This window comes from Triticum aestivum, chromosome 3B (genome assembly GCF_018294505.1).
Source record: "Triticum aestivum cultivar Chinese Spring chromosome 3B, IWGSC CS RefSeq v2.1, whole genome shotgun sequence".
Classification (NCBI taxonomy): domain Eukaryota; kingdom Viridiplantae; phylum Streptophyta; class Magnoliopsida; order Poales; family Poaceae; genus Triticum; species Triticum aestivum.
Genome location: NC_057801.1, coordinates 841,549,383 through 841,575,001, shown reverse-complemented (window position 1 = coordinate 841,575,001; position 25,619 = coordinate 841,549,383). Strand labels below are relative to the sequence as shown.

Here is a 25,619-nt window from a genome sequence, read left to right as displayed (position 1 = left end):
AAGCAAAGAACTATCTAAAATGAGCGAATCCGGGAGCAGAACCAAGCAAAACAAGCACATACCCTATTGTTTTTGCACTTGACGAACACTCATCCGGGATGTTCCGGCGTTGTAGACATGCAACGCACGATCTTCCGTGGGCAGTCATCGCACTTTATGAGCAACGGTGCGCTGACGAGTCATTGGGCCAGCATCGAGCCCGGACGTGTCTTTGCCGGCGAACCGCCGACGGGATATATCCTAGCAATTAGAGGCGGAGTCAATACCTGCATGCGGCCTGGGGACGTTGTTGGGGCTGTGCGCCCCGGTACACGGCCAATCCATGGCAAGGCGCAGCCTCCGGCGGTCTGGGAAGGACAAGGGCACGCGTCGCACCCGTCCGCTTTGACTCAAACACGGCCTAAATTTGGGTCGTGAATGAGTCAAAAGCAGACTGAAAACGGACATTTTTTGATCTGCTCCTGCGCGTTGGACTGCGTTTTCTGTTCGTTTACCTCCAAACGGACGTGACCGGATCATTTGGGGTCATGCGTTGGAGTTAGCTTAGACCGACAATTGGTATCATCCACTCGGCATCTCGAGCAGCGGAGGCTAGCTGCGGTCTGCCTCATCCGCGCCTCCAAGACCCAACACATTGAGCTGACGTGACTCCAGTTTGCTTTTGCAGGGAGGCCGTGCCTTGTTTCCCCTGCCTTTCCAGGTTTAATTTCTGGCCAACGATCATTAATTTTTTTTCTATATATATAAACCGGCATTGTCCATGGCAGCCCAACGCAAAACATGGCCCAACACAAAAGCGATTTGGCCGGCCCGGCTGCGTACCAAAAATCAATCTTAGGTCGGTCTCCTCAGCTCACCATATATATACACGTAATCGAGCGCAATCAGACTCTAAACCTCGACCTTCAATTCTCGTGCCGCGTCGAACCACCGATGGCTTCCGCCCCGCCCCTCGGCCCTCCTATCGACATCGATCGCAAGCCCCCGTACTAAAATATATCAAATCTCCACGCATCCGGCCGGCGGGATGAATCACGCGCCGCCGGGCTTCCGCTTCACGCCGACGCGTGAAGAGCTCATCCGCTACTACCTCGACCCCTGGGTGGCCGACCCGGGAAAGACGCCGGTCGCCGAGAGCCAGGGCATCATCTGCGTCGCCGACATCTACGGCGAGGACCCGGCCGCCCTCACCTCGCGGCACCGGCGCTTCGGCCACGACGACGGCAACTGGTACTTCCTCTGCGTCTCGCGGTGGAAGGGTAACCGCGCAGGCGGCCGGACCAGCCGCACCGTCCAGGGCGGCGGCACGTGGCACGGGTACGGCAAGCGGGTCGCCGTCCCTGAGGCCGGGCACCGGCAGGCCTTCGAGTACCTCGACGCACGAGGACGCAAGACCGCGTGGCTCATGGAGGAGTTCGGGACTGTGCTGCCGGCGGCCACCTATGCCGACGGCGTCAGGGTGCTCTGCAGGGTGCACCAGACGACGAGGACGGTGGCGGATGACGACGTGGAGGAGCGCGGGGAGTCCAGCAAGGCCGCCCGGTCTTCTAAGAGGCGGCGCCGCATCACCGCAGATGCAAAGGATGAGCAGAAGCCATTGGAGATGCTTGCCATGGAGGACAAGTCGGAGCCATTGGAGAACGTCTTGGCCAAGGACGAAGCAGACTCATGGGAGATCCTTGCCATGAAGGACAAGGCAGAGCCATGGGAGATGATTACCATGGACGAGCCATCTCCACTGCAAATGCTTACCAACAACTTGACATGTCCACAGGAGATGCTAACCAACAACTTGACATTGCCACAGGAGATACTTACCAACAACCTGCCATGGCCACTGGAGATGCTAACCAACAGCCTTCCATGGCCACTGGAGATGCTCACCAACAACTTGACATTGCCATTGGAGATGCTTAGCAAGAACTTGACATTGCCATTGGAGATGCTTACTAACAACTTGGCATTGCCATTGGAGACCCTTACCAAGAACTTGCCAGAGCCAGCCGAGACCGTTACCAAGAACTTGCCATCTCCATTGGAGATCCTTGGCAAGAACTTGCCAAAGTTGGACATCCTTACCAAAGAGGAACCCACCACGACGACGACAACCTTCGATCAAGACTCCGGCGCGGCGAACAAAGAAGCCACCCCTAACGCGGAGATGGAGATGCCGGCCGATGCAGAGTGGCACTCACACTACCCGGAACTGTTCGAGCAGAAAGAGCCTCCGCCCATGGAAGACGTCATGAAGCCTCTGCCGTCGCCGACGGTCCAAGAATTCGAGCAGGGAGCCCCTCCGGCGGCGGTTGTCGAAGAATTCGGCGGGGTTGCTTGGGGTTGGGGAGGACATGGCCGGCGCTGCTTGGTGAGGCCTATGTCGTTAGCTTGGATACTACCTGGTTTTTGACATGGTTATTTGTTCTAGCAGTTACTTTCTCTTTACTAGCTAGTTTCTTGGAAGGAAAATCATTGTGTGCCAAGCTCTGCTTTTACTGTGTTTGTCTGAGATGTAGCCATTAATCCCTGCTGTATATATAACTGGATTTGTCAATTGTACAACGTCATCCAAAACTCTGGAATTTATTGCTCCCACAGCAATATCATGACATTACTCAACATTACAATCCAGCAGCACGCCGCAATGCGCCATCAGGTTAACAAAAAGATCAATCTAACAATGAGAAAAAGAATACAAGGTGGTAAAAAGATGTACAACAATCTGTCAGGTCACTCTAATCCTCGGCATTCACTATAATGTACAATGATTTACAGTAACCACAAAAGTAGCATTTGAACCAAACTTGCAGAACTCAAAAGTGCCCCTTCACTCTATGATCGCCACAACTCTGTTCAGGAGGTTCAGGCCGAACGCCGTGTCTTCGGAGTTCACCTTGACGGTGAGATCCAGTGGTTCCGAGGTATGCCCGTCCGCCACGATAGTGATCAGGCAGGGATACGAAGTGCTCAGGATCTCGCTGCTGAATCGCCAGCACAAGCCGGAGGCGTCGTCGATGCTGAAGGTCACCGGCATATCCATTGACACTAGGTGAACATTGGCGTTGCTGAGTACTTTCGATGCGAGAGTTTGGGCTACTAGAAGGTTATTGTCGGTGTTGTGGTCTGTACTCTCTTCGGTTTGCTTGTGCTTTTGAAGATGATCTTTGAAGGTGCACCTGTTGCAATTCCTAACAGATTTAGTTCCAACATGTAGTCAACAGATCATCACAATATGAGTTTGTGATGTTGTAGGCTCAGGTTATGCAATAAAATTATTATCGGGGCGAACAATCAGATAATTTAATGCACATGAAGATAACCTTAATTTGGATTTGCATTCATACACATGATTTGCATTAATACACATGATGTTTCTTGCTGGCAGAATGTAAGTCTCGACTTATTTTTGTTGAAGTGGCTGAATTAATATAAAACTGAGAACGTATTCCTACTTGCTTACTCCTTTTTCTATGCACTATCAGTTGAAAACATCACACAGACATTCTTTTTTATATAATAGACATTCTTTTCTACTCCCTCCGTCCGGAAATACTTGTCATCAAAATGAATGAAAATGGATGTATCTAGAACTAAAATACATCTAGATACATCTATTTCAATGACAAGTATTTCCGGACGGATGGAGTAGTAGTACATGACGTATTAGAAATAACATCATGACGAAAATACTCCTCTTTGCGTGTTCCATTAAAACTGGGCAGCCACATGGTAATTTGTTCAAGGGGAAGAAAGAGCGACCTCCTTTTCTCAACATTCTTCTGTAGTTAATGAAAGCCACATGGTAATTTGTTCAAGGGGAAGAAAGAGCGACCTCCTTTTCTCAACACTCTTCTATAGTTAATGAAATGTGCAAACTGAAGCATTTTCGTCAGTCACAACTGTTTCCGCTTGGGGAGGCAGATCAGATTGTAACAGTAAACACGGCATAATTTGGCTTATGTGTCAGATCAGTTCCTAATTTGATGCGACTGCATGAAACTAAGTAACTAGTAAAGATAGGTTAAGAGTCGGGTTACCTTCTAGCGTACTCAAACATTCCCCTCAGCTGGTTTTCCTTGCATAGAAAAGCATTTAGGTCCATGGGTAGTGGTCGTACAAAATAAGCAATGTCCGGGTGAAGTTTGGCCGGATGCCTTTTCCCATTGCAAAGGACAGACAACTTCAAGGGCAATAGATGGTGATGAAAGTGAACCTGAAGAAGCATCTTAGCTGTCTGTTCAGGAGCCAGTGATTGTATCTCTTCAACAGGGACAAGAGTTGGTATGCTGCAGGTAAAGACGGTTCATGAGCTGAGAAATAAGTTGACGACGAAGAAACAATCACAATACAGACAATATAATGATGTATACCTTGCAGATCCTTCTGATGTTTGGTCCATGCCACCCTTGCTACCAGAAGCCTCTTCAGATTTAATGGTTATATCTGCTAATTGTTCTGTTGTAACATTCTCGACAAACAAGTCTACACATACTAGCAAGCGTGATTTGGGTGAAACCTCAGACGAGAAGGCATATAGAACACTCAAGCCATCACTATCCGATGGATCTAACAACCTATGCAATTTAGGCTTTCTCTCAAAGCTGCGAGTGGTAAAAGAAACCCTTGCACATGATGTCTGTACCGAATCCTGAACAAGTGGTGCAGCAGGAGCCTCATCAAGCCATGACTCCAAGGCTGACTTGGACATTAATTCTGTCAAATCAGTAGAGATGAGAGATGCCAAATTTTCATCGACAGCTCGACCTGCACAGGCTTGATCTACATTACCATCATACATATGAATCAGCGGAGCTTCCTGATTCTCCTCTTGACGATGAAGGTTATGGCCATCATCATTCGAATCACTACCAGCTTCACTTTCTGAATCATACACAGAGCCACTCTCACCCCTTGAAGATCCAGATTCAGCGTCAGAATTAGTACCTTCGGAGGAATCAGCTACACCTCTGGTTGGTTCTACGGTCTTATGAATTAAGATCATACTTTGAGGCTTCGGAAGTGGTGCATAGCCAGGCGCTGCATGAAGAACAACTTGTGACAGGGAACCCGGAAGATAAATCCGGTAGTTGCTGTCTGAATTAGATGCAGGAGGTATCTTCCCACCAAAGATATGATCAGCTAGCTCTTTAATAACATCTACATTCTGTGATCGACATGAGGGGTCATTTTCAGTAGCACAGCATGGTAGAAGTCCTGACAAGAAACGTGCACGATCACGGACATCATAATTCATGTCACATGCAGCCAACTGAATGACATATGCCACTATCCTTTTGAATTCTTCTAGCTGTTCTTCTGCAGAATGTATGATAACCTGAGAAAATAAACCTATTAGCAATCTCCATTTAAGTGTAAGAAAACTAAAGTTAGGACTTACGATATATACCTTTGCAGAAGCATTTAGGATCTGAAGCTTTGTCTCGAGCACTTCGGCGGCAAAGGACCATGCCAGATACTTAAGAACAACTGGAGCTATCTTTGGGATTAGATTTCCAATAGAGCTATACTCACCAAATATCCAAATAATCAAGGACCGTGCTGCAGGCTCCTTAATTGTATCCAGACAACGAACCAACCGGATAATCACCTTAGGAGAACAAAATTAATGAATACATCAAATTAAAAAAATGTAAATCATGAAAACTGCATTCAAACGGTAGCACATGGCATCCTGATATCATATATCCATATTTGTTCTTGAATATAGTTCCCGTGAATGATACCACAGATTGTTCAGGAGAGAAAAGGATAAAAGAAATTTAAATAGTCCATCACCCTTCACTATGGAAAATATCACCAACAGAGCTGGAGAAGGAGTAGGGGATGGTTTAAGGGGCCTGGTCAGCTATTCTACATTCCACACACCAATGCAACTGCTTTATCAAATGATTATCATAATGTCAAGTGAATGCATTACCCATATAATATGAAAAGTATATAACAAATCTGTGGCGCTACAGGATTTGAGCCCTATATAAACTAATTTGTTGTACCTTTTCATGAGATGCTGCATCTATTTTCGCTACTTCTTTGATTGACAAGATGGCTTGAACTAAAACAGCATCTTCTTCATTCAAGTGAACTGAGTTAGTGATAGACAATTCTGTAACAAGGTGAAAACCAAACATTATATTCAAGAAGGATGATCCATCACAACATATGCAGAGAGAACAGTTATTACCGTACAATACAAGTGCCAAAAGTCCCTCAAGACAACTGGCGGTGATGGAGGGGAGTTTCAGGGCACACAATGCAATTGCAGCAACTGTATCTGCAACGAATCTCCTATTCGGATCTTTAATATAATCCTGGCAACAATTACAAAGTACATAAGCCGAATGTCAGGGAGCTATAACTAGAAATCCTTGATCACACAGGTAGCGGACATCAATTTTTCATGCTGCTAAGCTTGACTATAAGACTAATTTCCATGAGTAGAACGCTTAGATCCAAAAAAACTGTAATTACACTTAGATCCAAGAAGAAGGTTTTAAAGGTGTATTTAGCATGCATGAACCATCATCAGTATGACACAGGAAATGCTAGCTTGGTTTTTGAAATTATTTTGCAAGAGCGAGTGATGATTTTGTTACCTTAAGAGGAAGTTCTATCAAAGACTTTCATGTGAGAAGCAAATATATGATTGCAAGTCATTGTGATAGCTCAACTTATATGGGAATATGTTGTACATATAAACAAATACCTGAAATTCTTCAAGAATGGCTGGGATAGATGACTCTGTGGCGATGGTGGTGAGTATTTCAAGCTTCAAAGCCCTAGTCTGGTACGGGTCTGAAGCACATATGAAGAAATCTTCATAATACGAAGCAAACAACAATGGGGCAGTCTTGGCAAAAACTAGTATGTTGCCAAGCATCTGCAAGAACAAAAAAAGGAGGTCAGCTCAATAAGAAACCAGCGTCAGAAAAACATACATCTGCTGGAAAATTATTAGATTCTTATGTCTGCAAGGAATGCCTTAACATATGATTCCAAGATGTAATAAAACGAACTCAGTGCTCAGTTTTTAGCTTCATCTACACAAAGTTATGAGTGCAAATGTGTGTGTGTGTGTGTTTTATACGAGTTCAAGCAATCACGGATACATAACTCAAAGCATAACAGTTGACCACTCTACAGTGGCACATGAGTAAAAGAAAGGGCAGCCCCAGTGCATGTAGCTCCCGCTTGCGCAGGGTCTGGGGAAGGGTCCGACCACTTTGGGTCTATTGTACGCAGCCTTTCCCTACATTTCTGCAAGAGGCTGTTTCCAGGACTTGAACCCGTGACCTCATGGTCACAGTGGCACATGAGTATTAGGAAAATTTTATTCCGCTACACTATGATATATGATATTTTTTATTTTGACACAACTTAATTACATGATAACAGAAATGATTAGTGAAATATACAATACCATAATTATTCCTAGTTGAAATCTGGGATACAATACAAGGTAAAAATATGTAGAAAGTACCACATATGTTGCATCAGGAGATGAGCGTAGAGTAAATAAAATCGGGCCGACAATTCTCTTCACTTCCTCAGCTGGAGCCATTATCCAATGAACACTTGCCGCTGCAAGTATCACTGCACTATTTTGGCTCCACAGAAGAGGTGATGTGCATTTCAATAGAATTACGACATCATCATTTGTGCTACTAGTGACAGATGGAAAGCTGAATTTATCATCATCTCTATCAAAAGCTCCTGAATATTCTTCAATGTAATGCCGGAACAACATAATGTTTGGCATAGTACCAGAACCTCCTTTAACAATAGTTTCCGTCTGGGTGCTGGATATATTACTAACAGGAACAGAATCCCTGCCAGCCTGGCTCTCCAAAGACAATTCTAAAGCAAACATTACAGAGTCCTTGACCAATCCATGTTTTGCTATCACATACCGCAAGAGAATCTCAATTAGAGTAATCTGATACCATTCTTCAATATCAGGGAGTGTTTCACAGAGCCGTTGGAAATGCTTTGCTATCAGCGCTAAACAATTTGGACAAACCGACTTAAATGCAACTGCAGCAGCTCCCACTACTCCAAAGGAACTGTCACCAAGCAAAACGTCCACAATCTGCAAAAACATGATCAGGTTTCAGATAGACATAATGTCGACAATCAACACAAATGAGAAGCAGGTTGCACTTCACAGACCTCCTCCAAGGTTGTGTTTTCCTCTGGAAGCAAGTCGTAGAGCTTACAAAGTGCATATGCCGCGCATTTCCTAACATATGGTGATGGATCCCTTGCACATTTCTTCACAGCCACTAACACGAGTGGAGCGACAACGTGTAATCTGATGCCAGCCATAGTGCGAAGGGCCCAAGCCCTTACCAACGGGTTTATGTCTGATAAATCCTTCTGGAATATGTTAATAGAAAGGAGAGCTTCATTTTGCCGCCTGCAGCAGTAGCAAGAAATTTTGTAACTACGCATGCCAATCACAAAGAGAAAAACATTCTTATTCAAAATTCAACTTGTTGACCAAGATTAAAACTTATGAAACAACATGATCCATTGATCCTTGTCTATAACATCACAAGGATGCATGTATTATTCAAGAACAGGAGATACACATTTTTTCATTGGATTATAGTTCATATATTGCTGTTCTACATGTTTTTGATCATATTGCAACATTAAACTTATTGCCTGCCTACCTGTTGTAGAACAACAGAACAGGTCCATACACTGTTCATCTGATTATGATTGCAAATGTCTAGTGTTTAGCAGCAGTGTGATATGTTTGAGTAGCATCTAAATTTCTGTCAATCACTCAATGTGATCATGGTACAATGTCAAGGAAGTGGATAAATTATTTTGGGAACTTTCTTGTGAGAGTGAAAAATACACTTCTGTTCATTAAATTTGGCATTGAAGTAAAGAGCTTAAAATATGTCAATCAGATAAAATGTACGCAACAAAAATTGCTGATAGTCCCTGGTGAGATCTGTAGTACAGTACTAAGACAATCAGACAGGCCAGAATGGTGAAACGTGAGCCAATAAAGAACTACAAATTGGACAAAACTTTTAACATTGTTTCAGGTAAGGTGTCCAGCAACTCCATGCAACTTTCTACTGCAAGAGGAAGAACAGAAAGTCATGGCAATACCATATGCACATCACTGTCATCAACTGAATTATTTTCTACAGGTCTGGGCTGGCCACTTTATATTTAGATTCAGACATGCTGATGAACTATAATTTTCACAGAGCATTCAGGTCCGACTGCTGACTGGAAAGGTAAACTCTCAGGAGCACCAGCATTAGTATTCTTTCCAAGCAGAGAGCAGGGTAGCCAAAACAACTCATCGACTTTTCTTGTTTACTCGCTAACTAACTTCTCACCGATCTAGGAGAACAGGTGACAAGGTTTTCCAGAAGAGCTTTGTGCAATTCACAAGCTCCGGTAAATGGTCTCTTGCTGTTTAGGTGGAGAAGTTTCCGTGCGAAGCAACGTGGCGCTTCGGCCATGTGGGAGACAAGTGTGAGTAAAGTCGTATCATATTCTAAAAATAAAATAACTTGGTTCATGAGCAAGCAAAAGCAACATATAATGGCACTCTATTAGGTTCAACCTGGCTCTTCCGATGTCAAGTTTATGTTATTCCCTCCAGGTAATTTCTTCAGTCCAGGTGTGTTGCTACGAACTAATTCCCCTTCCGGGAAGTGGAATTTTCCTTGGCTCCAATTCTAATTGAACTATTTATTACTGTGAGGCAGAAGCTCCTGTGCCCCAAAGTTCAGATAACAGCGATATATCGAAAGGAAGGCGTGTATCTGCTGCCCACTTAGTTCCAGCAATCTGCGTCGACATATCACAGGCGGAGGGGACAATGCAGACAAATCTAGCCGAAGCAGCTCCCACCATAGCCTACTGAGCTCAGATCTGGCGGAAGGAACTGAGATCACAGCAGCAGAGCAGAGGCAGGGCGAAATGCGGATGAGGGGGGCTTACGTCTCGGCGTAGTGGAGGAGGTAGAGGTAGACGAGCTTCTTGACCTCGAGCGACTGCGCCGCCACGTTCTTCACCACCTGCGCCGCCCAGCGCGTTAGCTAGCCGGAATCCGACGAGAAGAGAGGAGAGGGGAGGAGGGGGAGAAGGGAACCTGGGGGAAGAGGTGGGCGACGTCGACGCCCTGGGCGATGAGGGCGAGGAGGCGCTTGAGGGCGTCGACCTTGTCGGCGTCGAAGCGGGAGTCGAGCAGCGCCGGGATGGCCGCGTCCTCCGGGTCGTCGTACAGGTGCGCGTCCGTGCCCATCCGCCCCACCACCCACGACGCCGCCGCGCCGCTCGCCCGCATCCCGAACATCTCTTCCCGGATCCTCGGCCTCTCTAGGCTAGGCCCCGACGGATCTCTCCGGCGGCGGCGCGGATCTCGGCGGCCGTCGCGGTTCGCCGGGGAGAAGGAGAGAGGTGAGTGTCTGTCCAGTCCACGCGAGGGGACGGCGATGCGGCACATGGAGTGGGCCGCGCTGGCCTTGGCGTGTGACCTGGGCCGTATTTCCTGTGGGCCCGCATCCATCCAACGGGTGGGTGGGCTGGGCTCGGGAGCTGGGGCACAGTAGTGCTCGCCTTTCATCACTGCTATATCTACAAGATTCATTTTTCTCAAAAAAAAAATCTACCAAGATTCATTCTCAATACCGTTGTGCAATTTTCGTGAGCTTGTTGTTCGCTCGTAAATGTATTTCTATTCTTACATCTCTTCTTCAATGCATGAGCGTACTGTGCTTGCATTTCATTTTTGTGGTGCCATTTATGTTCCAAACTTAATTCCTATATGCAAACGGATTACAGGATACGAACGGCACGTAAGTCTTGCCTCGTTCGTTTTATACTAGCTAGAGCCTCCAACAGGTATCCTGATCAATTTCTCAAAAAAAAAAAACAGGTATCCTGATCAGCACAGCAGGTTTTCTCAGTTCCCACCATTCATTCATTCCCAGAAGCTTGAAATTCAAAGTTTCTTGTTCTTGCAGATCTCCAAGACAACTGCTGGAGCCATACTACAACATCATGCAATGATGCTGGAGCCTCACATTATTCAGTCCATAGTTTTGTAATAACGGTAAATATCAGCCCTTGATGTTCCTATTAATTAGTTAATTGCTTTTGCCGACTGCGATACAAATAGTACTCCCTCCGCTAGCTCCGATGAATAAGGCATATTTCGTTTCATTAAGACAAGACATTGACCAACAGTTACTCTTTTAATATTTGATTTATGTAATCCAAAATACACTACTATCATAACCAAGTATTTTTAAAGGCGAATCTAGTGACACTAATTTCATGTCATATAACCTTTTATTTATTAAGTAATTATTGGTCAAATGCATGTCTTAACATAACAAAACACACCTTGCTTTTAGGAATGGAGGTAATAAATGAACACTGAGCTCAAACAACCAAGTCTTTTATTCTATTCACAGTTGCCTATGTAGTATTAAATGTAGGCCCGTATTTCAAGGCACCAACGAGGTCTTAGCCCATAAAATGGAGACGTGGTAGAAGGCAAAGGCAAAAAAAAAAATAACCTGAGAATCCTTTTTGCCCAGTTTGAGTGTTTGTTTGATTTTCTTTTTGTCTACAATTTTCTACGGCTAATTATAAAACAAATACTACTTAGGCAGTGATGAAAAAATAGGACCAGCTTTGGGCAGACAGTTGCCATGAGTGTGCTAATACGCACCTGGTGGTGTTAGACCAATTAGCAAGCAATAATTTGATTCCGGGCATGAGTGCTAATATCATGTTTCCACAAAAGGTAAACTGCCAGATGCTTGCTATACCTTCCCCCAACACCTTAATTTCATCTTCGCCTTCTTGAATTGAAATCGTCCTCGATTGTTGTCAAATACTATAAAATGTTAAATGCAGGACTGTTATATGAGATGTGCCGAAATATACTTCAAGGCTTTAGACCAGGAAGGCAAAGGCAAAGACAAAAGAGAAAAGGGAAACCATGTACTACAAGAGAAAGCTTTAGACCAGGAAGGTATCTTGGCCATGGCACGCCATCCCTTTCTTTTCTTCTCCATGCATGGCTACCGGCTGGTTTTATCACTAGCCGAATCAAATCTTAGCCAGCCTCTCTTGAGAGAAAACAAAACTGTAAGGGAAGTAGTGAACTCAACCTTTGATCAATCATTCATTCCATCGATCGCCACCGGCTGGTTTTATCACTAGCTTGGGTGGGGTGGAGGAAGAAGCAAGAGAAGAGAAATAATGGCGGGGATGGCGCAGAGCGCGGTGGACTCCCTGCTGGGCAGGCTGAGCGCGCTGCTGGTGGACGAGACGCAGCTGCTGCGCGGCGTCCGCGGCGACGTGCACTTCATCAGGGACCATCCCGGTCCGGCACCGCGTGGCCACCCGGATCCGGGAGCTCAAGGTCCGGGTGCGTGATGTGGCCGAGAGGCGGCTGCAGTACGGCGTCGCCTTGCCGTCCGAGCAAGTCCAAGCTGGCGGCATCTTGACGCTCTTCGGCGATGATGATGAGCAGCTGTGGACATCATCATCTCAGGGGCGCATGCATCTGGGTGCGCTCCATTCTCGAGCTAGATGACCACCGGGCAGGCTCTCTTCAACCGCGGCATCCAAGACATCGTCGACTTCATCCTCCATCACAGCTCGAAATCGGAGCAAGTGAGCGTCTTCAAGTTGGTATGGGAGAAAGAAGAAAGGTCGAGGGCGTTGGTGGATCGTGTTGTTCAGGCAGTGTACGACCATCCCTCCTTGGCGTCGTCCTTATTCAGTCGCAAGGCCAGGGTGCGCCTTTCTGACAAGTCTGACCCGTATGATTTGCGTGAGGAACTAGTCCAAGCAACAGTTCCTCAAGTCGGCGAGCAGTATGATTACACATCCAGCTACTTAATGAGGATGCATATGAGAGGTCAGCGGTTTTTCATCCTTCTTGAACACTTCGTAGACAAGGACATGTTAGCGTTCATAATCTCCGAGTTTGTAAGCTCCGATTTCCGTCCTGGTAGTGTTTTAGTCACGACCGGCGATGAGCTCGGCCGTGATGGCAACCTTTACAACGACTCATGCATACACAACGGCCTGGGGTTTCAGACTCCCTTTCAGAAAACAAGAATACAGCTTCACAATACCAGCTATGATGGTCTTCAACCCTCAAAATGTTATATGCAATGACTTCTATGGTAAAGCCAAGGAGCTTACAGCGTCATCCAACACAAGTGCGCGCTGCTCCTGGCGACATGTCGAAGCCATTTTGGACCTACGTTACCGTGATGATGTGTTTGCGATGAAGATGCTCCTACATTTTCTCCAGGCAAACCCCCCAGAGAACAGATGAAGAGCTCCAAAACATCGCTGACAACATATCAAGATGTATACGGCTCAACAAAAGCATATCTAAGCAAAGGCTCACCTTTTGTTACAGTGACCTGCCTAGCAAGTACAAGAGCTGCTTGATGTATCTATCCATCTTTCCCAAAGACCCCATCATCACAAGGACAAGCTTGGCTAGAAGGTGGGTTGCCAAGGGCATCATAAACCCTACAAGAGAGCACCACACTACTACTGAAGGAGGTCAGCTGAATAATGCAACAACACTGGAGGATGTAGCCAAGCACCATTTCGAGATGCTCGTTGCTCGAGGGTTCGTTCGTCCTGTGGAAATCAGTGATGCATGCAACATCAAGACATGCACGTTACACCACGAAACCTCCGAGTTCATTGCCAGGATTGCAACAGATGTCAACTTTGTGGACACAGATATGCCGCAAGGTTTGGCCCAACACCTTTCTATCCACAACAGAATACCACTTTAAGCATGTCATCCAGATATGGAATCTGTTGATGGCATAGTAGCATCTCTTCCATATTTGGCCAAGTCGTCACAGTGGAAGCTCTTGAAGGTGATGGATCTAGAAGGCTGTAGAGGCTTGAAAAAGAAGCATCTGAAGAGTATTTGCAAGATACTATTGCTCAGGTATTTCAGCCTCAGGAACACAGATGTCAACGAACTGCCAAAGCAAATCGAGATGCTAGCATGCTTGGAAACACTGGACATCCGTCAAACGATGGTGAGGTCATTCGCCACAAAGTCTATTGTGCTTCCAATGCTAAAGCATATGCTTGCTGGCCAGAGTCGGACATGCCCTCCGCCTCCTCCTCCTCAGAGCAACAACCCTGACAGGTTTCAGGAACCATTGGTGGCGGTGCGACTTCCCAATGGCATCCAAAGAATGAAAAAGCTAGAGAAGTTGTCTCACGTCGAAGTTTCCAACAGTATTGATGATATGATGGGCATCGGCCAGCTGCTGCGTTTAAGGAAACTAGGTGTGATTCTCCATAGAAAGAAGAGAGATGGCTCACTGGATCTTTTGTTCCAACAGATTAAAAAATTGCATCATTGCCTCCATTCCTTGTCAATCCAGATCAACCATCCGGCTACAAATGAAGATATTATTCATGATGACGCAGCCAACATTCATCCACTGGCCTTGCCTCCAAAACTCCTTCGGAGCCTAAACATCAGAGGCATCAGAAATGGGCTCCCTCGTTGGATCACTTGGTTGTTGGAAATATGCCCTAGAGGCAATAATAAAAGAATTATTATTATATTTTCTTGTTTATGATAATTGTCTTTATTCATGCTATAATTGTATTATCCGGAAATCGTAATACACGTGTGAATACATAGACCATAATATGTCCCTAGTAAGCCTCTAGTTGACTAGCTCGTTGATCAACAGATAGTCATGGTTTCCTGACTATGGACATTGGATGTCGTTGATAACGGGATCACATCATTAGGAGAATGATGTGATGGACAAGACCCAATCCTAAGCATAGCACAAGATCGTGTAGTTCGTTTTGCTAGAGCTTTTCCAATGTCAAGTATCTCTTCCTTAGACCATGAGACCGTGTAACTCCCGGATACTATTCATGATGACGCAGCCAACATTCATCCACTGGCCTTGCCTCCAAAACTCCTTCGGAGCCTAAACATCAGAGGCATCAGAAATGGGCTCCCTCGTTGGATCACTTGGTTGTTTGGAAATATGCCCTAGAGGCAATAATAAAAGGATTATTATTATATTTCCTTGTTCATGATAATTGTCTTTATTCATGCTATAATTGTATTATCCGGAAATCGTAATACACGTGTGAATACATAGACCATAATATGTCCCTAGTAAGCCTCTAGTTGACTAGCTCGTTGATCAACAGATAGTCATGGTTTCCTGACTATGGACATTGGATGTCGTTGATAACGGGATCACATCATTAGGAGAATGATGTGATGGACAAGACCCAATCCTAAGCATAGCACAAGATCGTGTAGTTCGTTTTGCTAGAGCTTTTCCAATGTCAAGTATCTCTTCCTTAGACCATGAGATCGTGTAACTCCCGGATACCGTAGGATTGCTTTGGGTGTACCAAACGTCACGACATAACTGGGTGACTATAAAGGTGCACTACAGGTATCTCCGAAAGTGTCTGTTGGGTTGACACGGATCGAGACTGGGATTTGTCACTCCGTATTACGGAGAGGTATCACTGGGCCCACTCGGTAGTGCATCATCATAATGAGCTCAAAGTGACCAAGTGTCTGGTCACGGGATCATGCATTACGGTACGAGTAAAGTGACTTGCCGGTAACGAGACTGAACGAGGTATTGGGATACCGACGATCGAGTCTCGGGCAAGTAACATACCGTCTGACAAAGGGAATAGTATACGGGATTGCTTGAATCCTCGACATCGTGGTTCATCCGATGAGATCATCGAGGAGTATGTGGGAGCCAACATGGGTATCCAGATCCCGCTGTTGGTTATTGACCGGAGAGCCGTCTCGGTCATGTCTACATGTCTCCCGAACCCGTAGGGTCTACACACTTAAGGTTCGGTGACGCTAGGGTTGTATGAATATGAGTATGCAGCAAACCGAATGTTGTTCGGAGTCCCGGATGAGATCCCGGATGTCACGAGGAGTTCCGGAATGGTCCGGAGGTAAAGAAAACTATATAGGAAGTGTTGTTTCGGCCATCGGGAAAGTTTCGGGGTCACCCGGTATTGTACCGGGACCACCGGAAGGGTCCCGGGGGTCCACCGGGTGGGGCCACCTATCCCGGAGGGCCCCGTGGGCTGAAGTGGGAGGGGAACCAGCCCCTAGTGGGCTGGTGCGCCCCCCTTGGGCCCCCCTGCGCCTAGGGTTGGAAACCCTAGGTGGGGGGGGCGCACCACTTGCCTTGGGGGGCACTCCACCCCCCTGGCCGCCGCCCCCTTGGGAGATTGCATCTCCCAGGGCCGGCGCCCCCCCTGGGGGCCTATATAAAGGAGGGCAGGGGGGAGGGCAGCCGCACCCTTGTGTCTTGGCGCCTCCCTCCCCTGCTACACCTCGTCCTCCTCCCGCAGCAGCTTGGCGAAGCCCTGCCGGAGTTCTGCTGCATCCACCACCACGCCGTCGTGCTGCTGGATCATCATCAACCTCTCCTTCCCCCTTGCTGGATCAAGACGGAGGAGACGTCACGCTGACCGTACGTGTGTTGAACGCGGAGGTGCCGTCCGTTCGGCGCTAGGATCTCCGGTGATAGGATCACGACGAGAACGACTACTTCAACCCCGTTCTTTTGAACGCTTCCGCTCGCGATCTACAAGTGGTATGTAGATGCATCTCTCCTTTCACTCGTTGCTTAGATGAACTCATAGATGGATCTTGGTGAAACCGTAGGAAAATTTTTATTTTCTGCAACGTTCCCCAACAGTGGCATCATGAGCTAGGTCTATGCGTAGTTCTCTATTGCACGAGTAGAACACAATTTTGTTGTGGGCGTAGATCTTGTCAACTTGCTTGCCGCTACTAGTCTTTTCTTGCTTCAGCGGTATTGTGGGATGAAGCGGCCCGGACCGACCTTACACGTACGCTTACGTGAGACAGGTTCCACCGACTGACATGCACTAGTTGCATAAGGTGGCTAGCGGGTGTCTGTCTCTCCTACTTTAGTTGGAGCGGATTCGACGAAAAGGGTCCTTATGAAGGGTAAATAGAAGTTGACAAAATCACGTTGTGGTTATTCGTAGGTAAGAAAACGTTCTTGCTAGAACCCAATTGCAGCCACGTAAAAGATGCAACAACAATTAGAGGACGTCTAACTTGTTTTTGCAGCAATTGTCATGTGATGTGATATGGCCAGAAGTTGTGATGAATGATGAATGATATATTGTGATGTATGAGATCATGTTCTTGTAATAGGAATCACGACTTGCATGTCGATGAGTATGACAACCGGCAGGAGCCATAGGAGTTGTCTTTATTTTTTGTATGACCTGCGTGTCATTGAAGAACGCCATGTAAATTACTTTACTTTATTGCTAAACGCGTTAGCCATAGAAGTAGAAGTAGTCGTTGGCGTGACAACTTCATGAAGACACAATGATGGAGATCATGATGATGGAGATCATGGTGTCATGCCGGTGACGAAGATGATCATGGAGCCCCGAAGATGGAGATCGAAGGAGCTATATGATATTGGCCATATCATGTCACTACTATATAATTGCATGTGATGTTTATTATGTTTTATGCATCTTGTTTACTTAGAACGGCGGTAGTAAATAAGATGATCCCTTATAATAATTTCAAGAAAGTGTTCCCCCTAACTGTGCACCGTTGCTAAAGTTCGTCGTTTCGAAGCACCACGTGATGATCGGGTGTGATAGATCCTTACGTTCACATACAACGGGTGTAAGACAGATTTACACATGCAGAACACTTAGGGTTAACTTGACGAGCCTAGCATGTACAGACATGGCCTCGGAACACAAGAGACCGAAAGGTCGAACATGAGTCGTATGGAAGATACGATCAACATGGAGATGTTCACCGATGATGACTAGTCCGTCTCACGTGATGATCGGACACGGCCTAGTCGACTCGGATCGTGTAACACTTAGATGACTAGAGGGATGTCAAATCTGAGTGGGAGTTCATTCAATAATTTGATTAGATGAACTTAATTATCATGAACTTAGTCTAAAACTTTTGCAAAATATGTCTTGTAGATCAAATGGCCAACGCTCATGTCAACATGAACTTCAACGCGTTCCTAGAGAAAACCAAGCTGAAAGATGATGGCAGCAACTATTCGGACTGGGTCCGGAACCTGAGGATCATCCTCATAGCAGCCAAGAAAGCATATGTCCTAGATGAACCGCTAGGTGAAGCACCCATCCCAGAGAACCAAGACGTTATGAACGTTTGGCAGTCACGTGCTGATGATTACTCCCTCGTTCAGTGCGGCATGCTTTACAGCTTAGAACCGGGGCTCCAAAAGCGTTTTGAGAAACACGGAGCATATGAGATGTTCGAGGAGCTGAAAATGGTTTTTCAAGCTCATGCCCGGGTCGAGAGATATGAAGTCTCCGACAAGTTCTATAGTTGTAAGATGGAGGAAAACAGTTCTGTCAGTGAGCACATACTCAAAATGTCTGGGTTGCACAACCGCCTGTCCCAGCTGGAGATCAACCTCCCGGACGAGGCGGTCATTGACAGAATCCTTCAGTCGCTCCCACCGAGCTACAAGAGCTTTGTGTTGAACTACAATATGCAGGGGATGGTGAAGACCATTCCTGAAGTATTTTCAATGCTGAAGTCAGCAGAGGTTGAAATCAAGAAAGAACATCAAGTGTTGATGGTCAATAAGACCACTAAGTTCAAGAAGGGCAAGGGTAAGAAGAACTTCAAGAAGGACGGCAAAGATGTTGCCGCGCCCGGTAAGCCAGTTGCCGGGAAGAAGTCAAAGAATGGACCCAAGCCTGAGACTGAGTGCTTTTATTGCAAGGGGAAGGGTCACTGGAAGCGGAACTGCCCCAAATACTTAGCGGACAAGAAGGCCGGCAACACTAAAGGTATATTTGATATACATGTAATTGATGTGTACCTTACCAGTACTCGTAGTAACTCCTGGGTATTTGATACCGGTGCCGTTGCTCATATTTGTAACTCACAGCAGGAGCTGCGGAATAAGCGGAGACTGGCGAAGGACGAGGTGACGATGCGCGTCGGGAATGGTTCCAAGGTCGATGTGATCGCCGTCGGCACGCTACCTCTACATTTACCCACGGGATTAGTTATGAACCTCAATAATTGTTATTTAGTGCCAAGTTTGAGCATGAACATTGTATCTGGATCTCGTTTAATACGAGATGGCTACTCATTTAAATCCGAGAATAATGGTTGTTCTATTTATATGAGAGATATGTTTTATGGTCATGCCCCGATGGTCAATGGTTTATTCTTAATGAATCTCGAACGTAATGTTACACATATTCATAGCGTGAATACCAAAAGATGTAAAGTTGATAACGATAGTCCCACATACTTGTGGCACTGCCGCCTTGGTCACATTGGTGTCAAGCGCATGAAGAAGCTCCATGCTGATGGACTTTTAGAGTCTCTCGATTATGAATCATTTGACACATGCGAACCATGCCTCATGGGCAAAATGACCAAGACTCCGTTCTCCGGAACAATGGAGCGAGCAACCAACTTATTGGAAATCATACATACCGATGTGTGCGGTCCAATGAGCGTTGAGGCTCGCGGAGGATATCGTTATGTTCTCACTCTCACTGATGACTTGAGTAGATATGGGTATGTCTACTTGATGAAACACAAGTCTGAGACCTTTGAAAAGTTCAAGGAATTTCAGAATGAGGTAGAGAATCAACGTGACCGAAAGATAAAGTTCCTACGATCAGATCGTGGAGGAGAATACTTAAGTCACGAATTTGGTACACACTTAAGGAAATGTGGAATCGTTTCACAACTCACGCCGCCTGGAACACCTCAGCGTAATGGTGTGTCCGAACGTCGTAATCGCACTCTATTGGATATGGTGCGGTCTATGATGTCTCTTACCGATTTACCGCTATCATTTTGGGGATACGCTCTAGAGACAGCTACATTCACTTTAAATAGGGCACCGTCTAAATCCGTTGAGACGACACCGTATGAATTATGGTTTGGGAAGAAACCTAAGCTGTCGTTTCTAAAAGTTTGGGGATGCGATGCTTATGTCAAGAAATTACAACCTGAAAAGCTCGAACCCAAGTCGGAAAAATGCGTCTTCATAGGATACCCTAAGGAAACCATTGGGTATACCTTCTACTTAAGATCCGAGGGCAAGACCTTTGTTGCCAAGAACGGATCCTTTCTGGAAAAAGAGTTTCTCTCGAAAGAAGTAAGTGGGAGGAAAGTAGAACTCGATGAAGTACTACCTCTTGAACCGGAAAGTAGTGCAGCTCAGGAAAATGTTCCTGTGGTGCCTACACCAACTGGAGAGGAAATTAATGATTATGATCAAGGTACTTCGGATCAAGTTGCTACTGAACCTCGTAGGTCCACAAGGACACGTTCCACACCAGAGTGGTATGGCAACCCTGTCCTGGAAATCATGTTGTTAGACAACGGTGAACCTTCGAACTATGAAGAAGCGATGGCGGGCCCAGATTCCAACAAATGGCTTGAAGCCATGCAATCCGAGATAGAATCCATGTATGAAAACAGAGTATGGACTTTGACAGACTTGCCCGATGATCAGCGAGCGATAGAAAACAAATGGATCTTTAAGAAGAAGACGGACGCGGATGGTAATATTACCATCTATAAAGCTCGACTTGTCGCTAAGGGTTATCGACAAGTTCAAGGGGTTGACTACGATGAGACTTTCTCTCCCGTAGCGAAGCTGAAGTCCGTCCGAATCATGTTAGCAATTGCCGCATACTATGATTATGAGATATGGCAGATGGACGTCAAAACGGCATTCCTTAACGGGCATCTTAAGGAAGAACTGTATATGATGCAGCCGGAGGGTTTTGTCGATCCTAAGAATGCTAACAAAGTATGCAAGCTCCAGCGATCCATTTATGGGCTGGTGCAAGCATCTCGGAGTTGGAACATTCGTTTTGATGAGATGATCAAAGCGTTTGGGTTTATGCAGACTTATGGAGAAGCCTGCGTTTACAAGAAAGTGAGTGGGAGCTCTGTAGCATTTCTCATATTATATGTAGATGACATACTTTTGATGGGAAATGATATAGAACTTTTGGACAGCATTAAGGCCTACTTGAATAAGTGTTTTTCAATGAAGGACCTTGGAGAAGCTGCTTACATATTAGGCATCAAGATCTATAGGGATAGATCGAGACGCCTCATAGGTCTTTCACAAAGCACATACCTTGATAAGATTTTGAAGAAGTTCAAAATGGATCAGTCCAAGAAAGGGTTCTTGCCTGTATTGCAAGGTGTGAGATTGAGCTCGGCTCAATGCCCGACCACGGCAAAAGATAAAGAAGAGATGAGTGTCATCCCCTATGCTTCAGCCATAGGATCTATTATGTATGCCATGCTGTGTACCAGACCTGATGTAAACCTTGCCGTAAGTTTGGTAGGAAGGTACCAAAGTAATCCCGGCAAGGAACACTGGACAGCGGTCAAGAATATCCTAAAGTACCTGAAAAGGACAAAGGACATGTTTCTCGTTTATGGAGGTGACGAAGAGCTCGCCGTAAAGGGTTACGTCGACGCTAGCTTCGACACAGATCTGGATGACTCTAAGTCACAAACCGGATACGTGTATATGTTGAATGGTGGAGCAGTAAGCTGGTGCAGCTGCAAGCAGAGCGTCGTGGCGGGATCTACATGTGAAGCGGAGTACATGGCAGCCTCGGAGGCAGCGCATGAAGCTATTTGGGTGAAGGAGTTCATCACCGACCTAGGAGTCATACCCAATGCGTCGGGGCCGATCAAACTCTTCTGTGACAACACTGGAGCTATTGCCCTTGCCAAGGAGCCCAGGTTTCACAAGAAGACCAGGCACATCAAGCGTCGTTTCAACTCCATCCGTGAAAATGTTCAAGATGGAGACATAGATATTTGCAAAGTACATACGGATCTGAATGTCGCAGATCCGTTGACTAAACCTCTCTCGCGAGCAAAACATGATCAACACCAGAACTCTATGGGTGTTCGATTCATCACAATGTAACTAGATTATTGACTCTAGTGCAAGTGGGAGACTGTTGGAAATATGCCCTAGAGGCAATAATAAAAGGATTATTATTATATTTCCTTGTTCATGATAATTGTCTTTATTCATGCTATAATTGTATTATCCGGAAATCGTAATACACGTGTGAATACATAGACCATAATATGTCCCTAGTAAGCCTCTAGTTGACTAGCTCGTTGATCAACAGATAGTCATGGTTTCCTGACTATGGACATTAGATGTCGTTGATAACGGGATCACATCATTAGGAGAATGATGTGATGGACAAGACCCAATCCTAAGCATAGCACAAGATCGTGTAGTTCGTTTTGCTAGAGCTTTTCCAATGTCAAGTATCTCTTCCTTAGACCATGAGATCGTGTAACTCCCGGATACCGTAGGAGTGCTTTGGGTGTACCAAACGTCACAACGTAACTGGGTGACTATAAAGGTGCACTACAGGTATCTCCGAAAGTGTCTGTTGGGTTGACACGGATCGAGACTGGGATTTGTCACTCCGTATTACGGAGAGGTATCACTGGGCCCACTCGGTAGTGCATCATCATAATGAGCTCAAAGTGACCAAGTGTCTGGTCACGGGATCATGCATTACGGTACGAGTAAAGTGACTTGCCGGTAACGAGACTGAACGAGGTATTGGGATACCGACGATCGAGTCTCGGGCAAGTAACATACCGTCTGACAAAGGGAATAGTATACGGGGTTGCTTGAATCCTCGACATCGTGGTTCATCCGATGAGATCATCGAGGAGTATGTGGGAGCCAACATGGGTATCCAGATCCCGCTGTTGGTTATTGACCGGAGAGCCGTCTCGGTCATGTCTACATGTCTCCCGAACCCGTAGGGTCTACACACTTAAGGTTCGGTGACGCTAGGGTTGTATGAATATGAGTATGCAGCAAACCGAATGTTGTTCGGAGTCCCGGATGAGATCCCGGACGTCACGAGGAGTTCCGGAATGGTCCGGAGGTAAAGAAAACTATATAGGAAGTGCTGTTTCGGCCATCGGGAAAGTTTCGGGGTCACCCGGTATTGTACCGGGACCACCGGAAGGGTCCCGGGGGTCCACCGAGTGGGGCCACCTATCCCGGAGGGCCCCGTGGGCTGAAGTGGGAGGGGAACCAGCCCCTAGTGGGCTGGTGCGCCCCCCTTGGCCCCCCCTGCGCCTAGGGTTGGAAACCCTAGGTGGGGGGGGGGGGGCGCACCACTTGCCTTGGGGGCACTCCACCCCCCCTGGCCGCCGCCCCCTTGGGAGATTGAATCTCCCAGGGCCGGCGCCCCCCCTTGGGGGCTTATATAAAGGAGGGCAGGGGGGAGGGCAGCCGCAACCTTGTGTCTTGGCGCCTCCCTCCCCTTGCTACACCTCGTCCTCCTCCCACAGCAACTTGGCGAAGCCCTGCCGGAGTTCTGCTGCATCCACCACCACGCCGTCGTACTGCTGGACCATCATCAACCTCTCCTTCCCCCTTGCTGGATCAAGACGGAGGAGACGTCACGCTGACCGTACGTGTGTTGAACGCGGAGGTGCCGTCCGTTCGGCGCTAGGATCTCCGGTGATAGGATCACGACGAGAACGACTACTTCAACCCCGTTCTTTTGAACGCTTCCGCTCGCGATCTACAAGTGGTATGTAGATGCAATCTCTCTCCCATGACTCGTTGCTTAGATGAACTCATAGATGGATCTTGGTGAAACCGTAGGAAAAATTTTAATTTTCTGCAACGTTCCCCAACATTGGCTCGATCACCTTGTCAAGTTAACACTGAGCGAAACCCTCCTTGGGGAAGACGCCCTGGGCACCATTGGCAATCTCGGAGCTCTAGCTTGTCTCAGGCTTCTGCACAAGTCATGCAACACAAGCAAGCTCCACATCAAGAAAGGTCAGTTGAGGGGTCTCAAGTCTCTGATCGTCCGAGGCTGCGAGATCACCAACATTGAATTTGACCACCTAAGTGCATCTCCTAACCTCGAAATGATCGTGTGGTCTTTTAACAGAATGGAGGCCATGTATGGACTCGGGTGGCTTCGCTTTTTGAAGAAGGTTGAACTCAATGGCGAGTGCGACGCGGATCTAATGGGAGGCCAGCTGGATGGCCGGGTTGAATTCAAGCACAACGGACAGCTAGTGCCAAAGGGAAGGCGCTGAAGCCATTTGCTGATGACTGCTGCGGTCGACTCCGTGTCCTCCAACAACCGGAAGCTTGGCCGATTCGGTTGGTACTTGTCAAGATCTATGTCTACCTCCATTAATTTATCCTTGAATAAAACTTGCAGATGAAGGAGAGCCCGTAAGTGAGTGAATGTGTGGATCATGTGGGTGTTGTACGCGTGATTTGGTTTACTTGTATTCTATGCCCTTAACCCTGCCGGATAGACTTGGGTTCTATCTGTGCGTGCGCCTATATATTTGTAAGTGTGTGTGCGAGCTGGCCCATATGTATATGGTCTTTAGTGTGGTGAACTGGTGATGTGTGTGTGTTTCCTTCAGAGTGTTCCCGTCACATGTATTCTGTGATCAGCATCCATAGCGCCGCCGGGCGAAGCCTGGCCGGCTGGACGGCGGCGGGGCTTCCCCCCATTCTCTCCGTCCTGGCTGGCTCGGGACAGCGGGATCCAGAGGAACGCCAGGCGAACGTGGGGTCCGGCGGCGCGACGGACGGGTCTCCCATCGGCGTCGTGCGCGGCGCGACGATGGCGACCTGCGTGTCGTGAGGTGGTGGCTGCGTTGGCCTGACCGGTGGTCGCGGTCCCCCCCTATACACCCCCGAACCCCTCCCGGACGAAAGTCCGAAATTCAGTCTGGATTGGGCGGCGGCAGCGTCCTGCGCGTCGTATCCTCCATGGAGGCGCCATCTTGGGAGGAACTGCTGTTCGGGGGAGAGATGTTGTGGATGGTGGGCTCCGAGTAGCTCCAGCAGCGGCGATGGTGTGGAGGTTGCCAGGTGGTGCGGCGTTGTATCTACCACGTCGTTGACAATGAGTGGTGGCGGCATGGTGCAGTTGCATATCGACGATGGATGTGGCTGGATGGACGAGCGCAGGGTGGTCGAGCTGTCTGGCGCCATGGTGGCGTCGACGGCAGGCCTGGCAAGGTCTGTGCGTCAGTACCTGCTCCGGAGATGGATCGGTGGAAGAAGGTGGCGGCAGCCTCGGTGAGTGCGTCGGACCGGCGTGTGACCCAGTCCCAGTATGTGGCTAGGATGGGGCATCCGGCATTAGATGTTAGAATTTGGTGCGATGTCTGTTTGGTATTAGGCTCGGACATTCGGCACCACTGCATCAAGGGGGTAGGAGTAGCGACAGATGTTGCCTAGATGGTGGCTTCAGGCTTATTGATGTACTACTTTGTAAGGTCTTTTGTACTTAATAATTAATAAAGTGGTCGTATGTGTTGGGGAACGTAGTAATTTCAAAAAAATTCCTACGCACACGCAAGATCATGGTGATGCATAGCAACGAGAGGGGAGAGTAATGTCCACGTACCCTCGTAGACCGTAAGCGGAAGCGTTATGACAATGCGGTTGATGTAGTCGTAC

General features: G+C 47.1%; 1 protein-coding gene and 1 pseudogene across 1 annotated transcript; one reads left to right on the top strand and one right to left on the bottom strand.

The window, feature by feature from the left end:
* Positions 1-2,561: 2,561 nt before the first annotated feature.
* LOC123072849 (AP3-complex subunit beta-A) lies at positions 2,562-10,458 on the bottom strand. The gene is made up of 11 exons (XM_044496513.1): positions 10,142-10,458; positions 9,991-10,067; positions 8,185-8,431; positions 7,496-8,104; positions 6,722-6,895; positions 6,200-6,326; positions 6,012-6,121; positions 5,405-5,605; positions 4,368-5,332; positions 4,035-4,283; positions 2,562-3,173 (listed from the first exon to the last, which is right to left on the bottom strand). The coding sequence occupies exons 1-11, from the start codon at positions 10,343-10,345 to the stop codon at positions 2,825-2,827; spliced, it is 3,312 nt and encodes a 1,103-aa protein (XP_044352448.1). The 5' UTR covers positions 10,346-10,458; the 3' UTR covers positions 2,562-2,824.
* A 2,139-nt stretch (positions 10,459-12,597) lies between these two features.
* Positions 12,598-24,229, top strand: LOC123068107 (disease resistance protein PIK6-NP-like; annotated as a pseudogene).
* The last annotated feature ends 1,390 nt before the right edge of the window (positions 24,230-25,619 follow it).